The following is a 20338-nucleotide window of genomic DNA, read 5'->3' as shown; positions in this document are numbered from 1 at the left end:
ATGTAAAAAAGTTAGATATTACAAATATATGACAAACATGCATTTGAGAAGCTGCAACCAGCAAATGTTTGATCAAAATGTCCAAATAGTTGCAGATTCATTTTCTGTAGGTCATCCATTCAATTACTGTTTTTGTCTCATTCCCTATAATGTGTCCATGCTTAATATCACCTCTCCTGCTCCCTCGTCTCTCCAGGTCCACTCAGCAGCATCCTTGTGAACAAATATGGCAGTCGACCAATCATCTTCGTCGGGGGTTGTCTGGCTGGGTCGGGACTGGTCGGGGCCTCCTTCTGCAACACCGTGGCGCAGCTCTACTTCTTCATCGGAGTCGTGGGAGGTCAGCATTTTACTCACTTCCAACATAAATGCACCTTTGAAGTTGAACCGGAGTAGAAATGACTTTATACTCACTGGAAGCTCTGGCATTTGTGCCACATGTAGTTTTAAGTTGTTTAGTTTGTCCATTTAGACTGAAACGTCACACAACTCTTCTCCCGCAAAGCCACCAAACTCGCTTTGATATAATTTATGCAAGAGAATAATTTTCATGAAATGTGATGCAACTGGATAACTGTTTTTATATCACATGTGTTCTTCTGCTACCCTTTAGTTATCTTTATGTTATTTCCCGCATATCCTAATCCACATGGTACAAATAGATCATTACTTCTCACTTTACTGATATGTGGATGGCTGTTTTTGTTTGCCATCATTTTGTCATCTTCTGCTCATGTAACCCCCCCCCCCCCTTCTCTCTCCAGGTTTGGGACTGGCATTCAACTTGAATCCAGCCCTCACCATGATCGGTAAATACTTCTACAAGCGGCGTCCCATCGCCAACGGCATCGCGATGGCGGGCAGCCCCGTGTTTCTGTCCACCCTGGCTCCTCTCAACTCCTGGCTGTACGATTATTTTGGGTGGAGAGGCAGCTTCCTCATCCTAGGAGGAATTCTGCTCAACTGCTGCGTGGCCGGCGCCCTGATGCGCCCCCTCAAACCCAACGCGCCACTGTCCAAACCCGACGACACGGAGGCCGACGAGCTCAAGGCGGTGGAAGCCGTCCAGCCGCAGCCGAAGAAGACGGTCCTGCAGACCGTCAACTCCTTCATCGACCTGACGCTGTTCAAACACCGCGGCTTCCTGCTCTACCTGTTTGGCAACGTCATCATGTTCTTCGGCCTCTTCGCTCCACTCGTCTTCCTCTCTAACTACGCCAAGAGTAAGGACATCAGCAAAGAAAAAGCAGCCTTCCTGCTGTCGGTGTTGGCATTCGTTGACATGTTCGCCCGGCCCTCCATGGGCATGCTGGCCAACACCAAGTGGGTCCGGCCCAGGATCCAGTACTTCTTTGCTGCTGCCGTCCTCTACAACGGAGTGTGTCACGTGCTGGCGCCGCTGTCGGTGGACTACACGGGATTTGTCATCTACGCGATGTTCTTTGGTTTTGCGTTTGGCTGGCTGAGTTCGGTGTTGTTCGAGACACTGATGGACCTGGTGGGAGCTCAGAGGTTCTCCTCAGCTGTGGGTCTGGTCACCATCGTGGAGTGTGGGCCGGTGCTGTTGGGCCCACCGCTAACAGGTAAAACATCCACGGTGTACAACAGGAGAAGGGAGCGGTGGAAGCTTGTGTTCATTTAGACGGCATCGACTTTAACAGCAACACTCTCAGTGTGTTCATTTAACTCGGGGAGGCTCAGAGTCAATGGATCAGGATCAATTACCTTATTATTGGCCAGATATGGCGATCCACCGTGTTCCCACACAGGTGATACCCCGTGTTGACTGATTTAGATCTTTCAGAGTCTGAGGGCCTTTGGATATCATCCATGTGCTCCGTTGAGCTGGAGTTGATGTGTTCGGTTACTAGTGTGACTCCTCACTGTAGTGATGGAGGTTTCTGTGATACCACAAGCGCTAACGATGCCATTTTAAGTTGGCTAACCAAAAATAGTTTCCATTAAATTGCAGACAGCGTATGCAGCTGGGATATAATGGGAAAGTCGGTGTTAAAAAGGGTCAACGTGAATGTTAAATCTGACGCGTCTTTCTCTTCTGTCCACCTTCAGGTAGTTTCTATAACTACTACCAGAACTACGACTACACCTACATCTCCTCTGGCATCATCCTCATTATCGCAAGTATTGTCCTCTTTGTGGGAATGGGCATCAACTACCGCCTGGTGGCACAAGAGAAGAAAAACGAGGAGAGGAAAGAGAGGGAGGAACCAAAGGAGGAGCGAACCGCCATGTTGGCTCCTCCCTGTCCTTCAAAATCGGACGAGGAGGCTGTCACGCTGGAGGAAGTTGCCAAGATGGACGAGGACACGGTGTAGAAAACGGAACCAAAACGGACTCAATAAGGACGCACACACTTCACAAAAACACACACGAGAGTTGCAACAACCACACGTCGTCTTGATGGAGATCCGTGTCCACGACCCTGAAGCCAGAGAAACATACTTTTATCTTCAATACAAACTGAGACTTGCTTTTCGCCGCGTTGATAGCTCTGCTTTTTGGTATTTGCCGTGTCTTTTGTAAACGCGAGTCCTCCAGGAGCACACAATGTGTGTATTATACAAACACCAGATAGACACACAACAGACAGAATGACTGTTCGATGAAAATCCAGTAAACTAAGGAGGACTTTACTCTCGGGGCCGTAACGGTTCAGAACCTCACACAGAAACACACGACCGTGACTCTGAGTCCAGCTGAGGCTCAAACAGTACATGTGTTACAGTACTTCAACAAATACTGGACATTGATCCTCACATCCAACATACTCACAGTGCTTCACTTCTCAAGGGCTGGACAGACAGTTCCAAGGACACATTCATATTCATGTAGATACAGTAAATCTATCGGTTCACACGTTAGATCAAAGTGAGAAATTGCCAGTTTTTTGGGGATTCATGCTACGAAATGAAGAACCATTTATGAGTGCATCAACAGAAGGAGTTGTAACATTTAACCCCTGGTTGTGGACATTGAGCACCAACATTCCTTTAAAATGCAAAAAAAAAATAGGGAAGTAAGGAAGTTAAAAACTAATGTAGGACTCTGTCGACAGGTTTGCGGGTCACATGACTCACAGCGTAGGACGCACGTGAACCGTCTGCCTGGACATCAATATTTGTGCACTTTGCGTGTCTTCATTTTGTGTTTTCCACCCTCCAACCGGAGCAGCTCATGCATCGGAGTGCCGATGAAGACACGTTGGAAGAAAAATGCTCACACGGTCACGCCCCACAGATTTCCCTGCTGTGTAACCAGCAGTCACAATATTACATTACAGCCCACGCTGTCCTCTTCTCTCTGGAGGGGACGGGCAGACGGCTGTTATTGAACCCGATAGATGGGTTGACCGGTGTGTGTGTGTGTGTGTGTGTGTGTGTGTGGGGCTTTAAAGTGCAACATTTGGGGCGGAGGGGGGGAGGGGGACTAAATTGCACCCAATCCTAGATTTGAATAATTTTGGGTTATAGGAGTTGCGTACCTGATGGCGTTTAAAAAAAGTTTTATAGCGGATAACACATTGTAGTTTAGAGTTATGTATATATATATTAAAAAACCTTTGTGATTAGAAAAAAAAATCTATTTTAGCTTAATGTTTAATGACAATCTGACAACAGGTGTTGGATTTTGATGTATTGGAATGGAAGGAGAGAGAGAGAGAGAAGATGAGCAGAATGTTCAAACTGTAGCCAGATTTCTTCATTCAATGAGTTTTTGAGTTCAGCCGCTGCAGTATCAAACCGGTCTCACAGTCTCTGAACTGTTCAATGTGTCGTATCATATTTGTAATGTTTTTAGTTTGAAATCAATCACAGACGCGTTGATCACTGAGTGAGTTTACTGCAAACATTTGTCACAATGTTTTGAGTTCAGACCAAAGGGAACAGAAGACGTGAGACCTCTTCAGTATCAATACACGTATTTTCATTTTTGGGAGAACAAATACACGTTTTGAATAATTCACTCTTTGGTATAAAGGTTTGCTGGTTGGTAAATGTTTAAATGGATAGTTGGTATGTTCTGAGGCTGTGAGGTGCTCAGTCAGTGTGTTACACCCACAGTAGATTGTGATCAGCATGCCAGCAAAACTGGAGCATCAGCAAGTAAAACGCTTCAGTGAATGTATATTTAGAATATTTTCACCTCCACGCTTTCCGACGGGGAACTGGAGCCGTTGAATCTGCTCAGACGAGCTGCCGGTCTCCCGCTGCCTTGATCTGGAGGTTTGTTTGTTTATTGTGTGACTTATGTCTATGTATAGACTTTATTGTGGTCGAATAAACACAAACAAACTAATATATATCTTTATCTTGTGTAACGCCTTCAGTTCCCCACCAGAAGGGGCTGAAGGGACGGGATACACACACAATAAATACAGGTAGATACAGCTTCACTGAAACTGATATTGATTTAGTCTGAAATAAGTGTTGCTGGTGACCACTGTAGTAACACCTGACTATGACTCACACAACCCCACTTACACATTACTACTAAGCATTTTGTTTTCAACTTAATAATAATATTTTTTAAGGATGCTAACTTTTGTTGTTGTTTCACTACAGACTTTTAATTTAAAGATTTAGATGATATCATTTCTCGAAGTCATAACAATGTCTGCTAAAAAGAGCACTGTTCTGTACTCGTGTGTATTGTATTTTTCTATTCATTTGCAGAAGAAAATAGTCTCAAAGAAATGCACTATATTACTTAAAACCACCCAGCTGTTTGGGGAAATAACTGAGCCTTTTTTAAGACAAATAAAGGTGTGTATTTGTTCCCAGTTTGAAAGGATTTACAGAACCACACACAGGGAAAGGAAACTAGAAAGTCGTGAAAGATGGAGACTCATTTTGGGGTTTGGTCTCTACCTTGAATTTGTTGGCAATAACAAAAAGATAGATTATGAACAACTTTATCCTTCATAACCTGAAGAGAATTGAAATTGTTCAAATGAAAGATACAACTGTTATGTTTCTGTAATGGAACACTACTTTATTTTTGTATGACCTTTTACATTGAAGTGGCTATACACATGTGAACGTTTACACGGCATGCCTGTTTGGCCTGTTGGAACAAGGTTTTGGTCATTTCACTGACCAAATGTAAATATTCCTCTTCAAACCAATTCATTACAAACTCGAATTGACAGAAGTCTGTTGGTTCCAATGGAAGACGAGTTTCTCTCGTTCTAACTCAAGTGTCCACCTGTCGACGGACATACATTTGATACAAATACATGTTCATGTTGGTGGACAGGTTCATATTTGAGGGGACAAAGTAAAGAAAGGAGCTGCAGACAGAAAACCCTGATTCCCTTCAGTAACAGCTCATTACATTATAACATATCCTGTTATTCATTAGGCGAGTTGGATTTACACGGATTCAAAATTGACCTACACTTTGAGTTATTTTGCCTTTTGATACATGTTTTTGACAAGGAAGCTGACACTGAAAGACTGAAACTGAATCATTTCATTGAAATATGTGAACGCTCGTGTTTTCCACGGGCTTTTTAAACGGGATTGTAGAACCACAGCACATGTTTGTGAAAAGGTTTTTGTAAATGTTTCGGTTTCTCTCTTTTTTAATCGACGCAGGTTTTTTCATGTCTATGAATGAATTGTTTTTATGACTGTTTATGAATGAATAAACTTTAAAAAATATATTTTTATTATTTCATTTTCTGTAAGAAAAATTAGAAGAAAATGTATTTAATGTTTTGCAAAAATCACCAAAACACTTGCTTTTACAATAATTACACTATAAAATGCTTTGCCCCAGTGTCTATCTAAACTACCTGTTGTACAGGAATAGTTTGACATGAAATAAAATACGATTAGCCGCATTTGACGTACAGTAATTGCTTCCTTGCCCAGTGAGTAGCCGTTTGGCCTATAATGGAAACAGCTGGAAACATCTGTCCCTATCCCAATGAAGCTGGTGTGTAGCACCTCTAAAGCACTATATAACACTTTCTTACTTGATTATGTGGTTTGTGCATTACTATCTTTTTGATAAAAGCCAGAATACTGCTGGTAGCCCGTCAGGTCGGTACACAACCTTTCAAGTGAAGACATTTCTTCTCTTTTTTTTTTTTTACAGATTCATATAATGTGATACATGAGATATAACGTGAACTTTGGAAGTGCTGGGAGGTCGGCGTTATCCTCCACACCACCCTATCTCACCTGGACGCGGGAGCTATGGGACTGCTGCTTATTAACTCTCGTCCCCTCCGGGGCGGACTGTTGACTGTGTGTTGTTCAGGAGTTGGAGGTGTGTGTGGTGGTGGAGTCGTTGGCCAGCGAGCCGCGGCGCTGCGAGTGAGCGCGACAGAGCAGCAGCAGGCGGAGGTCCCGAGAGACGCTGCTGGAGAAGGCGGAGTAGATCCAGGGGTTGGTGCAGGAGTTCAGACTGGCCAGCAGCATCAGCAAGGTGAACACTGCACCTACACACACACACACACACACACACACACACACACACACACACACACACAGGAGGAGGAAGAATATACGCTTGAGATGATTTTTTCTGAACACATAATAACTCTATAATAACACTGCAAACCCGACTCATTATGAAATGGTTCTTTATAAAATACGAACACGTTTTCTATTTAAGGGGAGCGTTTAATCAACCGGAGCACAACGAGTTTCAAAGTACTAATTATTACAAAAACCGCATTACTTTACATTCCATAAACACTTTGTATGTCCGAGCAGAAGTGTGGGTTAAAAGGAAAACTGCCAAACTATTACGAAACCTTGGCCGACGCAATCGTAAATACTGTGACATGTTTGGTCAGCGCTACCATTCTGAGGTGGGTCGGGGTCCCAGGCGGCCCACAGCTGGACGCTGAAGAAAGGGGCCCAGCAGAGCGAGTAGACGAGCACGATGACCAGCGTCATCCTCGCGGTCTTCGACATGGCCGCTGACACCTCTCCACCACGGGCCGGGGGCCCTTCGGGCGGGGGGCAGCCGCCGGCAGGGGGCGCCACGGGGCCCGGCAGCACATCGGGCTGCGGCTCGGCTGACGAGGAACCGGAAACGGGCCACACAAGATGCAGACGCGTGGACAGAAATGGTCAAAAAAAACCTTCCGCCACAATAGAATATAACTTGTGTGTCAGCAGCCGGTGTGGATCTCACCTGGGTGGACAGCAGTGTAGGTGTGAATGTCACAATGTGACATGCTAGTGGACCTGAGCGGAGCCATGGGCAGGTGCTGATGGGTGGATCCAGGGTCAAAGCTGGGGTCACTCTCAGGATTGTTGAACATGATTGGTGAAACATAAAGGGGGAGACTGGACCTCCCTCTGCTGCCTCCTTCCCCTCCTCTTCCTCTCTGGCTGTCCCGTTTGGGTGGAGGGAGCGAGGCGGGGGACAGGCGGCGCTCTGACTTCAGGTACAGATTGTTTTGGATCTCTTTGAAGATTCGCACCTGAGGGGAAATGAGACGATGAGTGATGCTGAGATTAAAATCCTCATCATGACGTGTACAGCTGTTTTCAGAATCATGGTTTTGTTTCTATAAATAATGATGTCCTGGTGCGGTCCGTTGCTCTCCACCTGGCAGACAGTGATGATGAGGACGGGGAGGATGAAGACAGCCAGGGTCATCCAGGTCACGTATGCCTTGAGGCCCCAGGACTCAGCAAAGTTGCCCCAACACTCGAAGATCCCTGGAGCCACTTCTGAACGGGAGAAGATGAACACCTGGAGGGGTGGAGAGGTGTGTGGGTCGCCATCTGACTCTGAGATCAACTCAAGCTAATTTATCATTAAATCTGTGTTTTGACATTTTATTCAATTATATATTTTCTTATGCACAGAAGGACATTTCACACCAATGAGAATGTGTATTACTTAGAAAATCATTTAGTTTGAAACAAAAATGGTATTCACACACACACACACACACACAAGATTATCTACCTGTCTCTCTACCTGTGTCTCTCTACCTGTCTCTCTCCCTGTGTCTCTCTACCTGTGTCTCTCTACCTGTGTCTCTCTCCCTGTGTCTCTCTACCTGTCTCTCTCCCTGTGTCTCTCTCCCTGTGTCTCTCTACCTGTGTCTCTCTACCTGTGTCTCTCTACCTGTCTCTCTACCTGTGTCTCTCTACCTGTCTCTCTCTACCTGTCTCTCTACCACCTGTCTCTCTACCTGTGTCTCTCTACCTGTGTCTCTCTACCTGTCTCTCTCTACCTGTCTCTCTCTACCTGTCTCTCTACCACCTGTCTCTCTACCTGTGTCTCTCTCCCTGTGTCTCTCTACCTGTGTCTCTCTACCTGTGTCTCTCTACCTGTCTCTCTCCCTGTGTCTCTCTATCTGTGTCTCTCTACCTGTGTCTCTCTTCTTGTGTCTCTCTTCTTGTGTCTCCCTACCTGTGTCTCCCTTCTTGTGTCTCCCTTCTTGTGTCTCTCTACCTGTGTCTCCCTTCTTGTGTCTCCCTTCTTGTGTCTCTCTACCTGTGTCTCCCTTCTTGTGTCTCCCTACCTGTTTCTCTTTACCTGTGGCAGGCTGAGCAGCAGCGACAGCCCCCAGGCCAGCACTATGGAGCTGTTCCAGTTGCGGGTGGCCCCGCTGCGGTGCGCCAGCAGGGGGCAGCATATGGCGTAATGTCGGTCCACCGTCATGGCGACAATCATGTAGGAGGAGCCGAACATCCCGAGGACCTGCAGGTATTTCACCAGGCGACACAGGAAGTCCGGGCCTGGAAAGCGTCCTGTAACATCCCACACCAGCTGGGGCAACACCTCCGAGAGGGAGAGGAGGGAGGGGGCGTGAGCTACAGGAAGGGCGTGCCGAGTGAGGGCGTGCACCTAGTGAGGGGGTGCACCTAGTGAGGGGGTGTTACCTGGAACTAGTCATGTTATCAGTTGTTATCAGTTTTTCATTTTTATCAGACCTCACGATCATTGTGGCCAACATAATTAACTATCACTATATTATCGCAATATCTTTTGAACATTTTAAAATAATAATAAGAATTTGTCAAATGGTCAAATCCATCCTTAACTTTCTTTGTGTGTTTTGTCTTTTTGGCACATTAAGTGTCTTTAACCATAACTGTATATACAATTAATTTAAGATGTGCTCCATATTTTTTTAACATATTCATTCACATATTCATATGTGTAGCAATATCATGATATTCATATTTAATTTGTAAACATCACGATTATCATCAATAAATATTGCGTCTCCCCTACCTGGAACAGTGCCACCGCCAGGTCGGCCAGACAGAGGTTGAACATGAACTGGTGCAGCGGGTTGTGGTGCCGTCTCCGCCTTAGCAACACTACTAGCACCAGCCCGTTGCCGAGCAGAGCCATCCCCAAAATAACCGCCAGCACCACGACCTCGGCCACAGCCAGAAGAGCATTGCGTTCCCGGTCTGTGACATTCGGAACCGTCGGGGTCACAGAGACTGCTGACCAGCCGATGGACCGGTATGAGTCTGTTACCGTGGAGACTGACATGTTGGCTGGAGAAGAGAGGTGAGATGAACAAGAAGAAGGAGAGGGATAGGACAGTCGGTACCAAAGAAACCCAGAAATATAGCAAAATCTGGGTTTGTCTTTCTCTCGCTGGTGAGAAGCCGACCCTGAGCTGCAGTCAGGAGTTGTGCACTTCTGGTGTTGTTGATCCGGGGTGGGGGTGGTGGTGGGGGTGGTGGTGGTGGTGGTGGTGGTGGTGGTGGGGGGGGACTTTGAATGTTGTGTTTGTAAACTGCAACCGACAAATCCTACTCACTCCGCTTTCAAGTTTTTCCCTTAATTTGGTGAAACAATTCACAGATGTCTAAAACATGATCAGGAGCTCCAAGTGGGTCACAAGCCAAAAGGTTTGGAAACATTAGTTTAGTATTGAATTATATAAGCACATCATATGTTGATGTTTTTTTCGATATAATTTTTACCTTCAAAGTAACCAGTAATTATCAGCTGTCAGATTAATGTAGTCGAGTAAAAAGTTCAATATGTACCTCTGAATTGCAGTGGAGTACAATTATAAATCTACAATAAATGCAAATACTTAATTTTTATTAACTTTTTATTAACTTAAATTTTATAACTTATTTTATATTTTACTTTGTATACTTCTTGTATACATCTATATCTTTCACTTGTATACATCTATATCTTTCATCCCTGTTTTTTATATTGTATATTTTATTTTTTATTCTTGTGTGTTTAGTTTATTGGTGCTGCTACTGTGACGACAAATTTCCCCTTGGGGATTAATAAAGTATATATCTATCTATCTATCTATCTTAATTACTTCTAAATTGCATGAAAGTGAGTAAATGTACTTTGTGACTTTCCACCACTGCCTCTTGTGTCATTGTTCACCCAATTACTGAATGCCAATTAGAAAGTCCCGTCTTTTCTCCGCAGACCTCGAACATATTGCCAGAGATCGTTGTGATGTTGGTCATTAGAAAACACACATGAGCGTTGTTCCGTTCACAGTTTGTTTATAGTAACCAGTTCACTCTCTACGTGTAGAGCTGCTTGGTTGTGGTCAAAGATGGCCCCACTTTATCTGACCTCTGCTGGCTGTAAACATCCCTTAACACATACACACAGATTAATATGGGTCAGGCATGCATGAGCTCATTCATTTTAAAACAATGAGAGGTGAAACTTGTTTACAGCAGCGCCTTCATGCACTGTTAGAGTTCAACACAAGCTCACACACACACACACACACACAGTCCCCGAGGCATGCAGAGAGGGCCCCTTATCTCGGATTATTTACTGAGTTCAAATGTCCTGGCTTTATTTAATAAAATGGCAGTTGTTTGATTATTCTCCAGTGATCCACATCACACACACACACTGGTCGAGGTCGCATGATGAATAGGAACACACGTTAACTATAGTTAATTATGTTAGTTTTTTTACTAATCCTAATAAAGTAGTTTTGTAGGACCTTTGTTTCACATTACAACATTAGTCTTGTGTTTTAAACCATCTCAAACTGCTGTAATCCAGGAGAACTATGCTTCCCTTGTAACGTGATGGAGAGTGCAGTTTAGTTGTATGGAAATGTAATATTGTGACAGACAAGGAGAAACAATGATCAAATTAAACACATGGTCGCACATTAAAACAGTAATTCCTAACCGTTTTGGCTTCTGTGACCCTTTCATAAAAATACACAATTGTGGACTCTTATGTTGTTTCAGATGACTTTGAGTTTGGTTGAGTTCAACCAAAGAGACATTCCCCTCTTAACTTTTCACATGGATTCATTTTAAACAATATGTTTGAGACATGAAGGTTAAATCATTACATATTTCCCCCCCAAAAAATCAAAACTGGAAGAAAAGTTCAAAATATTAATACATATTTAAATATTTCTTTTTTGCAAAGTTTGACTACTTTTGATACTTTATGTTAATTTTGCTGATAATTACTATGTACTTTTATATATATATATATATGTTTACATTGTTGTATTAGTACTTCTACTTCAGTAAAACGATCTCAATACTAAAGAAAGCTGCTTACCATATCATTCTCATTTACCCATAAGTGTGATAAACTAAACACAGGACTGGACTCAGTCACACACTGAACACACATTACAGTCGTAAACATCTTTAAACACAGTTTTGTAAAAACGAAACAAAAAAATCATGAGCCTGTTGTTTACAAAATGGCAAACCTGTAAATGTAATGATCAAATAATTCCATCGAAAATAGTTGGAATAAAATATTTTCGTGGCATCTTTAGAGTGTAGATATTTCTGTGTGTAGGTGTGAAACTTATTACTTTCATAGTTAGGCAGCCGGGGGATAACACTTCAAAACAATATGCAGGTTCTGAATACAGAATCTACTTCAGCCCATAAAGCTGATGCTCATTTCCCCTGAGACTGGTGTGCTGGCTTTGTTGACATCTTTTGGCTAGAGTTAATCCAATTAGACCACTGGACACCTGCTGTTCAATACTTATTTTTCTTTCCACAAAACAAAAAGCTCAAGTCATTCCTCTGAGCACTTTCTTTTCCCGCTCTTACCTAGATTATTCATTTCAGAAAAGATCTTCTGTCAACTTTAAAAGATACATTCTCACTCCAAACACAACATTAAACATCCACCTGTCAACTCTACAGCCTCATCAAACATTTTAATTTCCCATTACGGCAGGAAACACAAGCAGAGGAGGGAGAAGGAAACACAAGCCGACCGAGAGGACTGACTCACCTCGTCCTCAGCGTCCGGTGGAGCATCTGTCGGATCCCAGACAACCTGATCTGCTGTTGCACACGATAACCTCGTCCATGCTGTGTGTCCCTGTTGCTCTCCGGGGGTGACCTCTGGCAACTCACGCAGCTGACTCCTGTCTCCCCATCTCCTCCCTTCTCCCTCCCTCCTTTTTTAATACATCCTTGCCTCTGCTGGACTTGAAGCCAGAGTGAAAGGAGGACGGGGTTCTCGATTGGAACGGGACGGGTTGATCAAAGGACACGATGGCCGCGCTGCAGCGGTTCATTAATGTAATTCCCCGCTGATTGTTTAGATATAAACCACATTGCTGCTGGCCCTACTTTGATCCAAATTCAGTGCAGGACAGAAGTGCACACAAGGTCCGTGTACCATCAGACCAAATGAGATTTCTCTTCTCAGCCTCCCAGAATGATCAAAGACCTTTGATAAAAACATTAAACTGATACGTGGGATTTTTCAGCAACCGATAGAGAGGGAGGAGAGACAGCGTCAGATGTTGTGACAGATGGGATGTGAGGTTCATGGAGAGAAACGAGAAGGCAGCAACAAGAGAGTTGCCCTTTTGGCCCCCCTGCTCCCTGGTCACCCCCCCCCCTCCCGCCCCCCTCTGTCTCCTGCATTCCACCTCTCTTTCTGCAGTAATCTATTGGCCTCCCCAATTGCTCCCTCCCGCTGAGCGACCTTAAACATACACACAGTAACACGAGGCTGCTCACGCTGTTTCTTTTCATATTTTCATATTATGGAACTAAATTCTGATGTCTGTAGAAAGCTCCATTTAACTCAAGTAGAGATGTATTTCCTAAGTATTGGTAAAGATATAAACACATAACAGTATCATTAAAAAGATGGGTTGAATGTTGTTTTTGTCTAACAAAGCGCGTGAAAAATCTAAAACCAACCAATGACAGCCCAGCTCTGAATGCTTTATGACTTCCTGAGTCTATGCCACAGCGGTGCCGTAAAGAAACTGGTAAATAATGAATGTGTCCTTTTAAAGCAGCAGATTAACAGAAATTGCAGAATACCTTCATTTGGATCGTATTACAATAAACTCCCATAGTATTAAAACAAAAATGATCTAAGATTTATCTGCCTTCTGTGTGGGGAAATCCAACTTGGTTAACTCTTACATTTTTGTTGTTTCACTTTATTTTATTCTTCCTGTTAGCTCGTTGCTAGAATAAGTATCCATATATTTTGCTTGATATTACTACTACTAATAATAATAAAAATAGGTTTATTTATATTGCACCTTTGAAGAGCAGCTGTCACAAAGTGCTTCACAGATATGCAGTTATCAATCTAATAACATGGAAGAAACTAAACAAAAGAAATTCTAAATAAATGTGTATTAAGCTGCTTTGTACACTAATCTTAATTCCAATGAGAGACAGTTTCGTAGCTACCGCCTCAACAGAACAGTCTCCTTTCGTCTTGAGCCTGGTGCAAAGAACCACTCCAAACCCAGGTCAGAGGACCTCCGAGACCCGCTGCTGATGCAGAGCTGCAGCCGCTCTTTAATGCCAGCAGGTGTCGGACCATGCAGGGCTCTAAACATCACCGTCACAGGTTTCATGAGCTGTTGTTTTTGTTGTTCTCATTGTTTTATATCTCAGCCTCAATGTAAAAGAGGATACCTCCTCAATGGTCTTTTGAGGTCAGATAAAAATAGAACAGCAATCTGACGACTTTGAAGGTTGGGTATTGTGAACTTGGCTTAAAGTGTTAGCTTAATCCTCTTTGTTCAGCCCGAGAACAGTTTCTGCAATCAAAATGTGTCATAACGGGAAGCACTTCACAGGAAAAGAAGCCGATAGCTTGGCTGCAGCCAAATTGTCGTTTATGTGGAGATGTTTGTTTCCTCAAAGTCTGTTTACTATCATACTTGCAACAACCGAATCGCAACAGGTAACGCTGAAGTGTTGTTTCAGCTCATTATAACATGATAACTGATTTTGAAAGGCGGATAAATATTTCATCAGTTTCAGCCGTCACATTCTGGAACTCGTGTGGAGCACAACTCGTCCAACTACTGACCCTAAAACATTTCACTCAGTCACAACAAACTAAATGTAAGAATGACACAAGACAACGGGACATCCCTGAGGTCGAGACAAGCCGACTGCAAACATTAATATATGTTTGTGTTAGCAGAACATTCTAAAAACAAACTGTTCTCCTGCCTTTTATTAGCTTTGCTAACTTTCTGAAAGCCCAATATATTCAATAGTAAGACACTGGTGTTACGGACAGTGTTTGGTTCAAAATAAGTTAAATAATAATAATTAATACATGAAAACCAACTTACAAACATGAAAAGGTTTGGGTGGTGCAGAAAACAGGAGTAGTATTGTGCACAGTAAACAGAATGATGGTCGGTTCTGGTAAAGTATAGATGCAAACAAACTTAAAAAGACAGCTGGGAGGTGAGGAAACTACTAAGATAAAGACCATTACATTTCATGTCAGTATTACGATTCAAAAACATATTATTGTTTATATGAAATTGCATAGAAGGACTAGAGGCACACTATTATACACACTTTGAAGCGTGAGAGAATTCACACATTAGTGTGTGTTTGTTCTAGATGCTCCGTGTCTGGGGCCCGGTGCTCTGAACAGCATTCATGACGGACTGGACCACTTCTGAGGTGGAGCCTTGGCCTCCCAGGTCAGCAGTGTGCAGCTGGAGGTCGAAGTAGAGGGCAACACAATGTGAGCAGGATATTCTCTCTTCTGGTTTCTTTCTTTTTTGATCCCCATGTGCTTGTACCATGTGCTTGTACCATGTGCTTGTACCATGTGCTTGTACCATGTGCTTGTACCTGAGTCTCAGTGACGGTGGAGAGGACGGCTCGGCGGATCATGCTGGCGTAGGCGTGGAGCTTCAGGTGATCCAGCAGCAGGCAGGAGGCCAGCAGCATGGCCGTGGGGTTGGCCGTGTTGCTGTTCGCAATGCTCCTCCCGGTGTTCCTGGTGCCCTGCAAGAACGTGTTGAATATCTATATATATAGACTGAAAAGGTATAGGTAGAAGCAAAAAATGCTTATATTCCTATCCTAAATTATTATTATCAAATAAATCAGAAAATTAATATAAAATAAAGAAAAATAATGACATTTAAAAAATATATATATATATATTTAATTTTTAATTTTAAATTTTTTAATGTTTTCATTATTATTTTTCTTTATTTCATATTAATTTTCTGATTTATTTGATTAAAATAATTTAGGATAGGAATATAAGCATTTTTTGCTTCTACCTATACCTTTTCAGTCTCTGTTTTGTTTAGTATATTGAATTGTATTGTATTGCAATGATTGACTGAATAAAATACACAACAACAATATTGGACTTGTATTCGGCAGGTGGCCTTAAACACAACTCCAAATGAATGCTACTGAGATGATCTGCTTCTGCTAGGTGTTTAACTATGTGCCAACACATTGCCATATCAACTTCATAAAGAGTGGTATGTTTGTGTTGCGTTTCCAGGTTGATACGCTGCCCTCGTAGCCAAGCAAGTGAACGGCCCCTTTCCCTCTTTGATGGGAATCCTCTCACCGTCTCAAACACGGCGTAGTTCTCTCCATAGTTTGCTCCAGGCACCAAGCCGGGTCCCCCAACGAGCCCAGCACACACATTGCTCACGACGTTGCCATACAGGTTGGGCATGACCATCACATCGAACTGCTGGGGCCTGGAAACCAGCTGACACACACAAATCAAACATAATCTCCAAATATTGTTACATTCTTACTTCAAGAAGTTTGTTTCTTCAACTATGTATAAGGGGGCCAGCGTGAGACTGGGCTCGGAGTGCAATTCATGTGACATGCGACTGTAGACTCTTTTTTTCATTTTTAGACATTATTCAATGTTCGCCTTTAGATTTAACAGCGACAGAAATGTGAAGGACTAAACGAAGTCTGTACCCAGGCGGAAATGAAAGTTTAAGGCCAGAATATAGCATACATACGATGTAAGATAATTAAATTATTTCTAGTTTAGTTTAGTGCAAAAACCTATTCTGCAAGGGGAGAAATGTACTTATTCAAGTTAAAAAATATTAATTCAAATATTCAAGTTGAGCAATAAATTTAAAAAATCAGTTACAAGAAATAACTCAAATGCAGTTTCCAGTGACATATTTTTGCCTCTCTAAGTTATTTTAAAAGGCTCTAATATGATGATATAAATACTGCATAATGTGATGACCTGTGGAAAAGCCATAGCTACCTGCATGGTAGTGTTGTCCACAATCATGCTGTCAAAGGTGATTTCAGGGTAACCGCTTGCAACCTCTTTACAGCACTCCAGGAAGAGGCCGTCAGCCAACTTCCTGCTCCAACACACACACACACACACACACACATTAAAATGTATTGCGTATTTCATGGAGAAAGATGAATAAAAACATTTAGAGTCGGGCCCTTCGGCCATGAGAAACTGACATGATATTAGCTTTGTGTACAGCAGTGACTCGTCGGCGTCCTTTGGCCCGAGCAGTTCTGAACGCGTAATCAGCGATGCGCAAAGATTTGGCCTTGGTGATGATCTTCAGACATTCAACAACGCCTGGAACATTCTGCAGAGTCAGAGAGAAAGAGATGCATGGAGGCTGAATTTGTTATGATTCGTGTATTTCACCAACAAAGCGATTGTGAACACGCACTTCGTGCTCCAGGCTGCTGTACTCTCCCTCCGTGTTCTCCCTGATGATCACGATGTCGATGTTCCTGTGGCGGGTCCTCACTCCCGGCAGGGACTGGCAGTGCATCACATTGGCATACAGATCCAGAGTGGTGCTGCAGAGAGAGGGTGATGAGATGAAGAGAACAAAAGAGAAGGATGAAAAAAAAGGATTGAGAGGCAGAAATGAAGAACAACTTTTTTTGTTTTTTAAACACACCGGAGCAAGTTGTTCCTAGACTTGTAGGATGGTGGCAAGTTGTGGTTGGTCTCAATATTACCTGGATGAGCAAACAAAGTGACATATAAAAGAATGCCAACTAAAATAAAGACATAAACAAACTCTGTATAGCAGAATGTCTGGACTTTCTTTGAAAGTACACTCTACGCTTTACGAATGCTAAAAGTCGAGCCGAGTTTTTTAGTATTTTCCATTCTTGACTGGTAGTAAATAAATAATAATGCTTACAATGTTTTCTGTCCTGTCATCTGCAATATAAAACACTCACCTTTTAGTGCAACTCCATTGCGTCTGATAGCCATTATGGCGTCATCGATGTCATCTTCTGAGGCCATGGACGAGTCCACGTTAACAACCTCAAAGTCCACTGGCACACAGCAGAACCTGATAGAGAACAGATGGAAACACTTTAACATGGCGGAGCTGACTCATGCGGTGACTGCACAGCAGGAGTCTTGTTACTGATTAATTCAAACACTATGAATGTATGTGTGTGAATTCTCACCGAAATAGTTCACGCACATGGTTGGCCAGCTCTGGTCCGATGCCATCACCGGGAATCAGAGTCACAGTGTGCCTGCCTCCATACCGCGCTGGTGGAGGCTGTAACGCACGCACATGCAGACATTCTAACTCCTCCCTATACAACCCAGGAGATGCATCCCCTACAACACGATGTTGATCTGCACTTCACACATTTCATTTATTTTATTTACACTACACACATACACACATTTCATTTGCACTACACACATACACACACTTTGCATTTTGCACACTGTCTATATTTGGTGTTTTTATATTTAGTTTAATTGTCATTAGTATTGTGTATTGTGTATGCATATATGTTGTATATATACATATATATTTTATTTTATATTTTGCTTTGTATGCTTCTATATCTTTCATCCCTGTTTTTATATTTTATTTTTTATTTTTTATTCATGTGTGTTTGGTTTATTGGTGCTGCTACTGCTACGACAAATTTCCCCTTGGGGATTAATAAAGTATATATCTATCTATCTATCTACTACTGAGAAGACTCTAAGCTATTACAAACACACAAACTTGTAATCCTTTCGCAATTCTGATAAATTATAATAAGACATATGCTACATGTCCGCGTGTGTGTCGTAAGCAGCCATACTCACTATGGTCTGGTGTGGGGGGATGAGGGAGGAGGAGAGAAAACAGGGAGGTTAATAGGACAAAGAGGAGGAGGGGACACAAACTGACCAGAAGTTTCCTGGTGGCATTACAAGCACATTGATGGGACAACACAATGTTGGTACTCCTGTGGATGTGCAGTCATGACATGTTGAATCCCTCAAGGCGGTGGGGTTATCAGGTTTTGAAGGTCATAAGGTGAACAGGGTGTGTGTTGCTTGAGCTCCTTTCATGAATGCATTTTTGTATCCCGAACAACTCACAATATAAGTGGACTTGTGTCTCTGATTACACGGAGCTGCACCATAAACCTGCGAACACAGAGAACATGTGGTTATTTGTCGAGAAGATGGCACATCTGTGATCTGATCTATCCTTTACTTTTGATTCTATATATTTGTTATTTTATTTCCTCACAATCCATATTTACAGTACTATTTATTGCTTTCTGTAGTTCTGGTTGGATGCTAAGCTGCATTCAGTTTGCATAGTCTCATACTTGTACTCCGTGCAATGATACTAAAGTTGAATCTAATCGAATAAAGTTCAATCTAATTATAGGAATGTATTGACGTGCAGCAAGCTAATTTACTTAGGTTGTTGTTGGTCTGTGAAATGGCACAAGTCTATCCTGTAAATATGATGTTTATCTGTTCCTGTGATAGGCTAAATTAAACATTTTATCTTCAGCAAATATATATTGTGTATTGTGGAGTGTTATAGAATTTGAGTCCGTTTTCTCTTAATTTATTTTCAGTGGGTAGGAGAAGTAACTATAAGCCAGTGAAGGGATGTTCCCGCATTTACTCAAATCATGCACTTGAGTAAAATTTGGAAGCATGTACTTTAGACTATTTCCGTTTTATACTACTTTATACTTATACTATTATACTTTTGACTCCACTACATGTATTTGCCCAAATTAGTTACTTTGCATGTTCAGATTATTAATACAAGGTAACATCAACTAATAAAGTATAATGTATTATTATAAAGTATGCCACCCAGCAGTATACCAAGTATTTTAAATGTTTGCCTTCTGTACTATCTGCAGAATTAGTGATGAACAAAGTAATGCATCCCTCATGATAATCCAGTGATATAGTATTTAAGAAATAGGCCATTCTACATAGTGAGGAGGCTACTTTTTGTACTTAACGTCTATTCAGATACTAATACTTTTACTACACAGTATTATGAATGCAGGATTTTTACTTGTAACAAAGTATTTTTACACTTTGGAAATACTTATTTTACTTCATTAATATCCCTGAATACGTCATCCATTTGGTCGATGGCGTACCTGTTGAAAAAGTGGTTAAATAATTATTGACCTTGCAGGGAGAAGTTTAAGTATGCATTTACAGGTTTATCTCGCTTGGCGGAAAAAGAGGAATATACTACGAAAGTATGAGTACATGTCTCCGGGACTTCCAGTTCACATTCATTTGACAGAGTGGTGCTGAAAGGACAGCGACATTAACCGAGCTCGCTCAGAGAGCCACCCAACCGTTAATCAGCTTAGCTTCGCTCACCAAACTAACTAGCAGCGGTAAACGACAACAAATGTATACAAATAAACTAAACTAAACAGTGAGTCTGTTTAACAGTTGGACTAACTATTTACTGGTGACCTCAGAGATCGCTCCTACCCTGGTGAACTGGTTGCTGAGCACGAGCTTCAGTGTTCCGGAGAGGGAGCACACTGACCGGGCCATCATGTTCACTCTTAACGGGGATGGATGGAGGACTCGGGGGCGCGCTGCGCGCAGCACCGTTAATCTCTCTCCTGCTCCCTTTCCCGATCCCACACGCACGTACACACACACACGCACGAGGGCCTAGTTAGTTAGCTAGCTAGTTAGTTTGTACCCCCATTTTTTTCGTGGTACTTTTTTTCTCCGTCCGAGAGCATTGTGCTCATTGTGTGAACCACCAGGAGGCGACAAAAACACACAAGATCGA

General features: G+C 42.5%; 3 protein-coding genes across 4 annotated transcripts in view; 1 reads left to right on the top strand and 2 right to left on the bottom strand.

The window, feature by feature from the left end:
* LOC130199294 (monocarboxylate transporter 1-like) overlaps positions 1-5684 on the top strand; it is a 29353-nt gene extending 23669 nt beyond the window's left edge. The window contains exons 3-5 of the mRNA XM_056422655.1: positions 197-340; positions 765-1583; positions 2071-5684. Coding sequence (XP_056278630.1) covers positions 197-340; positions 765-1583; positions 2071-2336 — 1229 coding nt within the window. The 3' untranslated portion in view covers positions 2337-5684. The remainder of the gene's footprint in view (positions 1-196; positions 341-764; positions 1584-2070) is intronic.
* On the bottom strand, positions 4988-9605 carry LOC130199295 (vasopressin V2 receptor-like). 2 transcript variants are annotated; one of them, XM_056422657.1, is made up of 6 exons: positions 9238-9605; positions 8536-8781; positions 7594-7740; positions 7174-7465; positions 6836-7054; positions 4988-6469 (listed from the first exon to the last, which is right to left on the bottom strand). In XM_056422657.1, exons 1-6 carry the CDS (start codon positions 9505-9507, stop codon positions 6285-6287), a joined length of 1359 nt encoding a protein of 452 aa, XP_056278632.1. In that variant the 5' UTR covers positions 9508-9605; the 3' UTR covers positions 4988-6284. The 2 variants fall into 2 exon arrangements, with proteins under 2 accessions (XP_056278632.1, XP_056278633.1); XM_056422658.1 differs by having other exon boundaries at positions 8536-8769.
* A 4476-nt stretch (positions 9606-14081) lies between these two features.
* On the bottom strand, positions 14082-20266 carry LOC130199840 (isocitrate dehydrogenase [NAD] subunit gamma, mitochondrial-like). The gene is made up of 12 exons (XM_056423649.1): positions 20026-20266; positions 18637-18684; positions 18358-18363; positions 17712-17809; positions 17475-17590; positions 17186-17246; positions 16949-17081; positions 16728-16861; positions 16513-16615; positions 15838-15984; positions 15096-15251; positions 14082-14956 (listed from the first exon to the last, which is right to left on the bottom strand). Exons 1-12 carry the CDS (start codon positions 20092-20094, stop codon positions 14855-14857), a joined length of 1173 nt encoding a protein of 390 aa, XP_056279624.1. The 5' UTR covers positions 20095-20266; the 3' UTR covers positions 14082-14854.
* Between the last annotated feature and the right edge of the window lie 72 nt (positions 20267-20338).

Source organism: Pseudoliparis swirei, chromosome 9 (assembly GCF_029220125.1).
Source record: "Pseudoliparis swirei isolate HS2019 ecotype Mariana Trench chromosome 9, NWPU_hadal_v1, whole genome shotgun sequence".
Classification (NCBI taxonomy): domain Eukaryota; kingdom Metazoa; phylum Chordata; class Actinopteri; order Perciformes; family Liparidae; genus Pseudoliparis; species Pseudoliparis swirei.
This window is presented reverse-complemented; position numbering and strand designations above follow the sequence as displayed.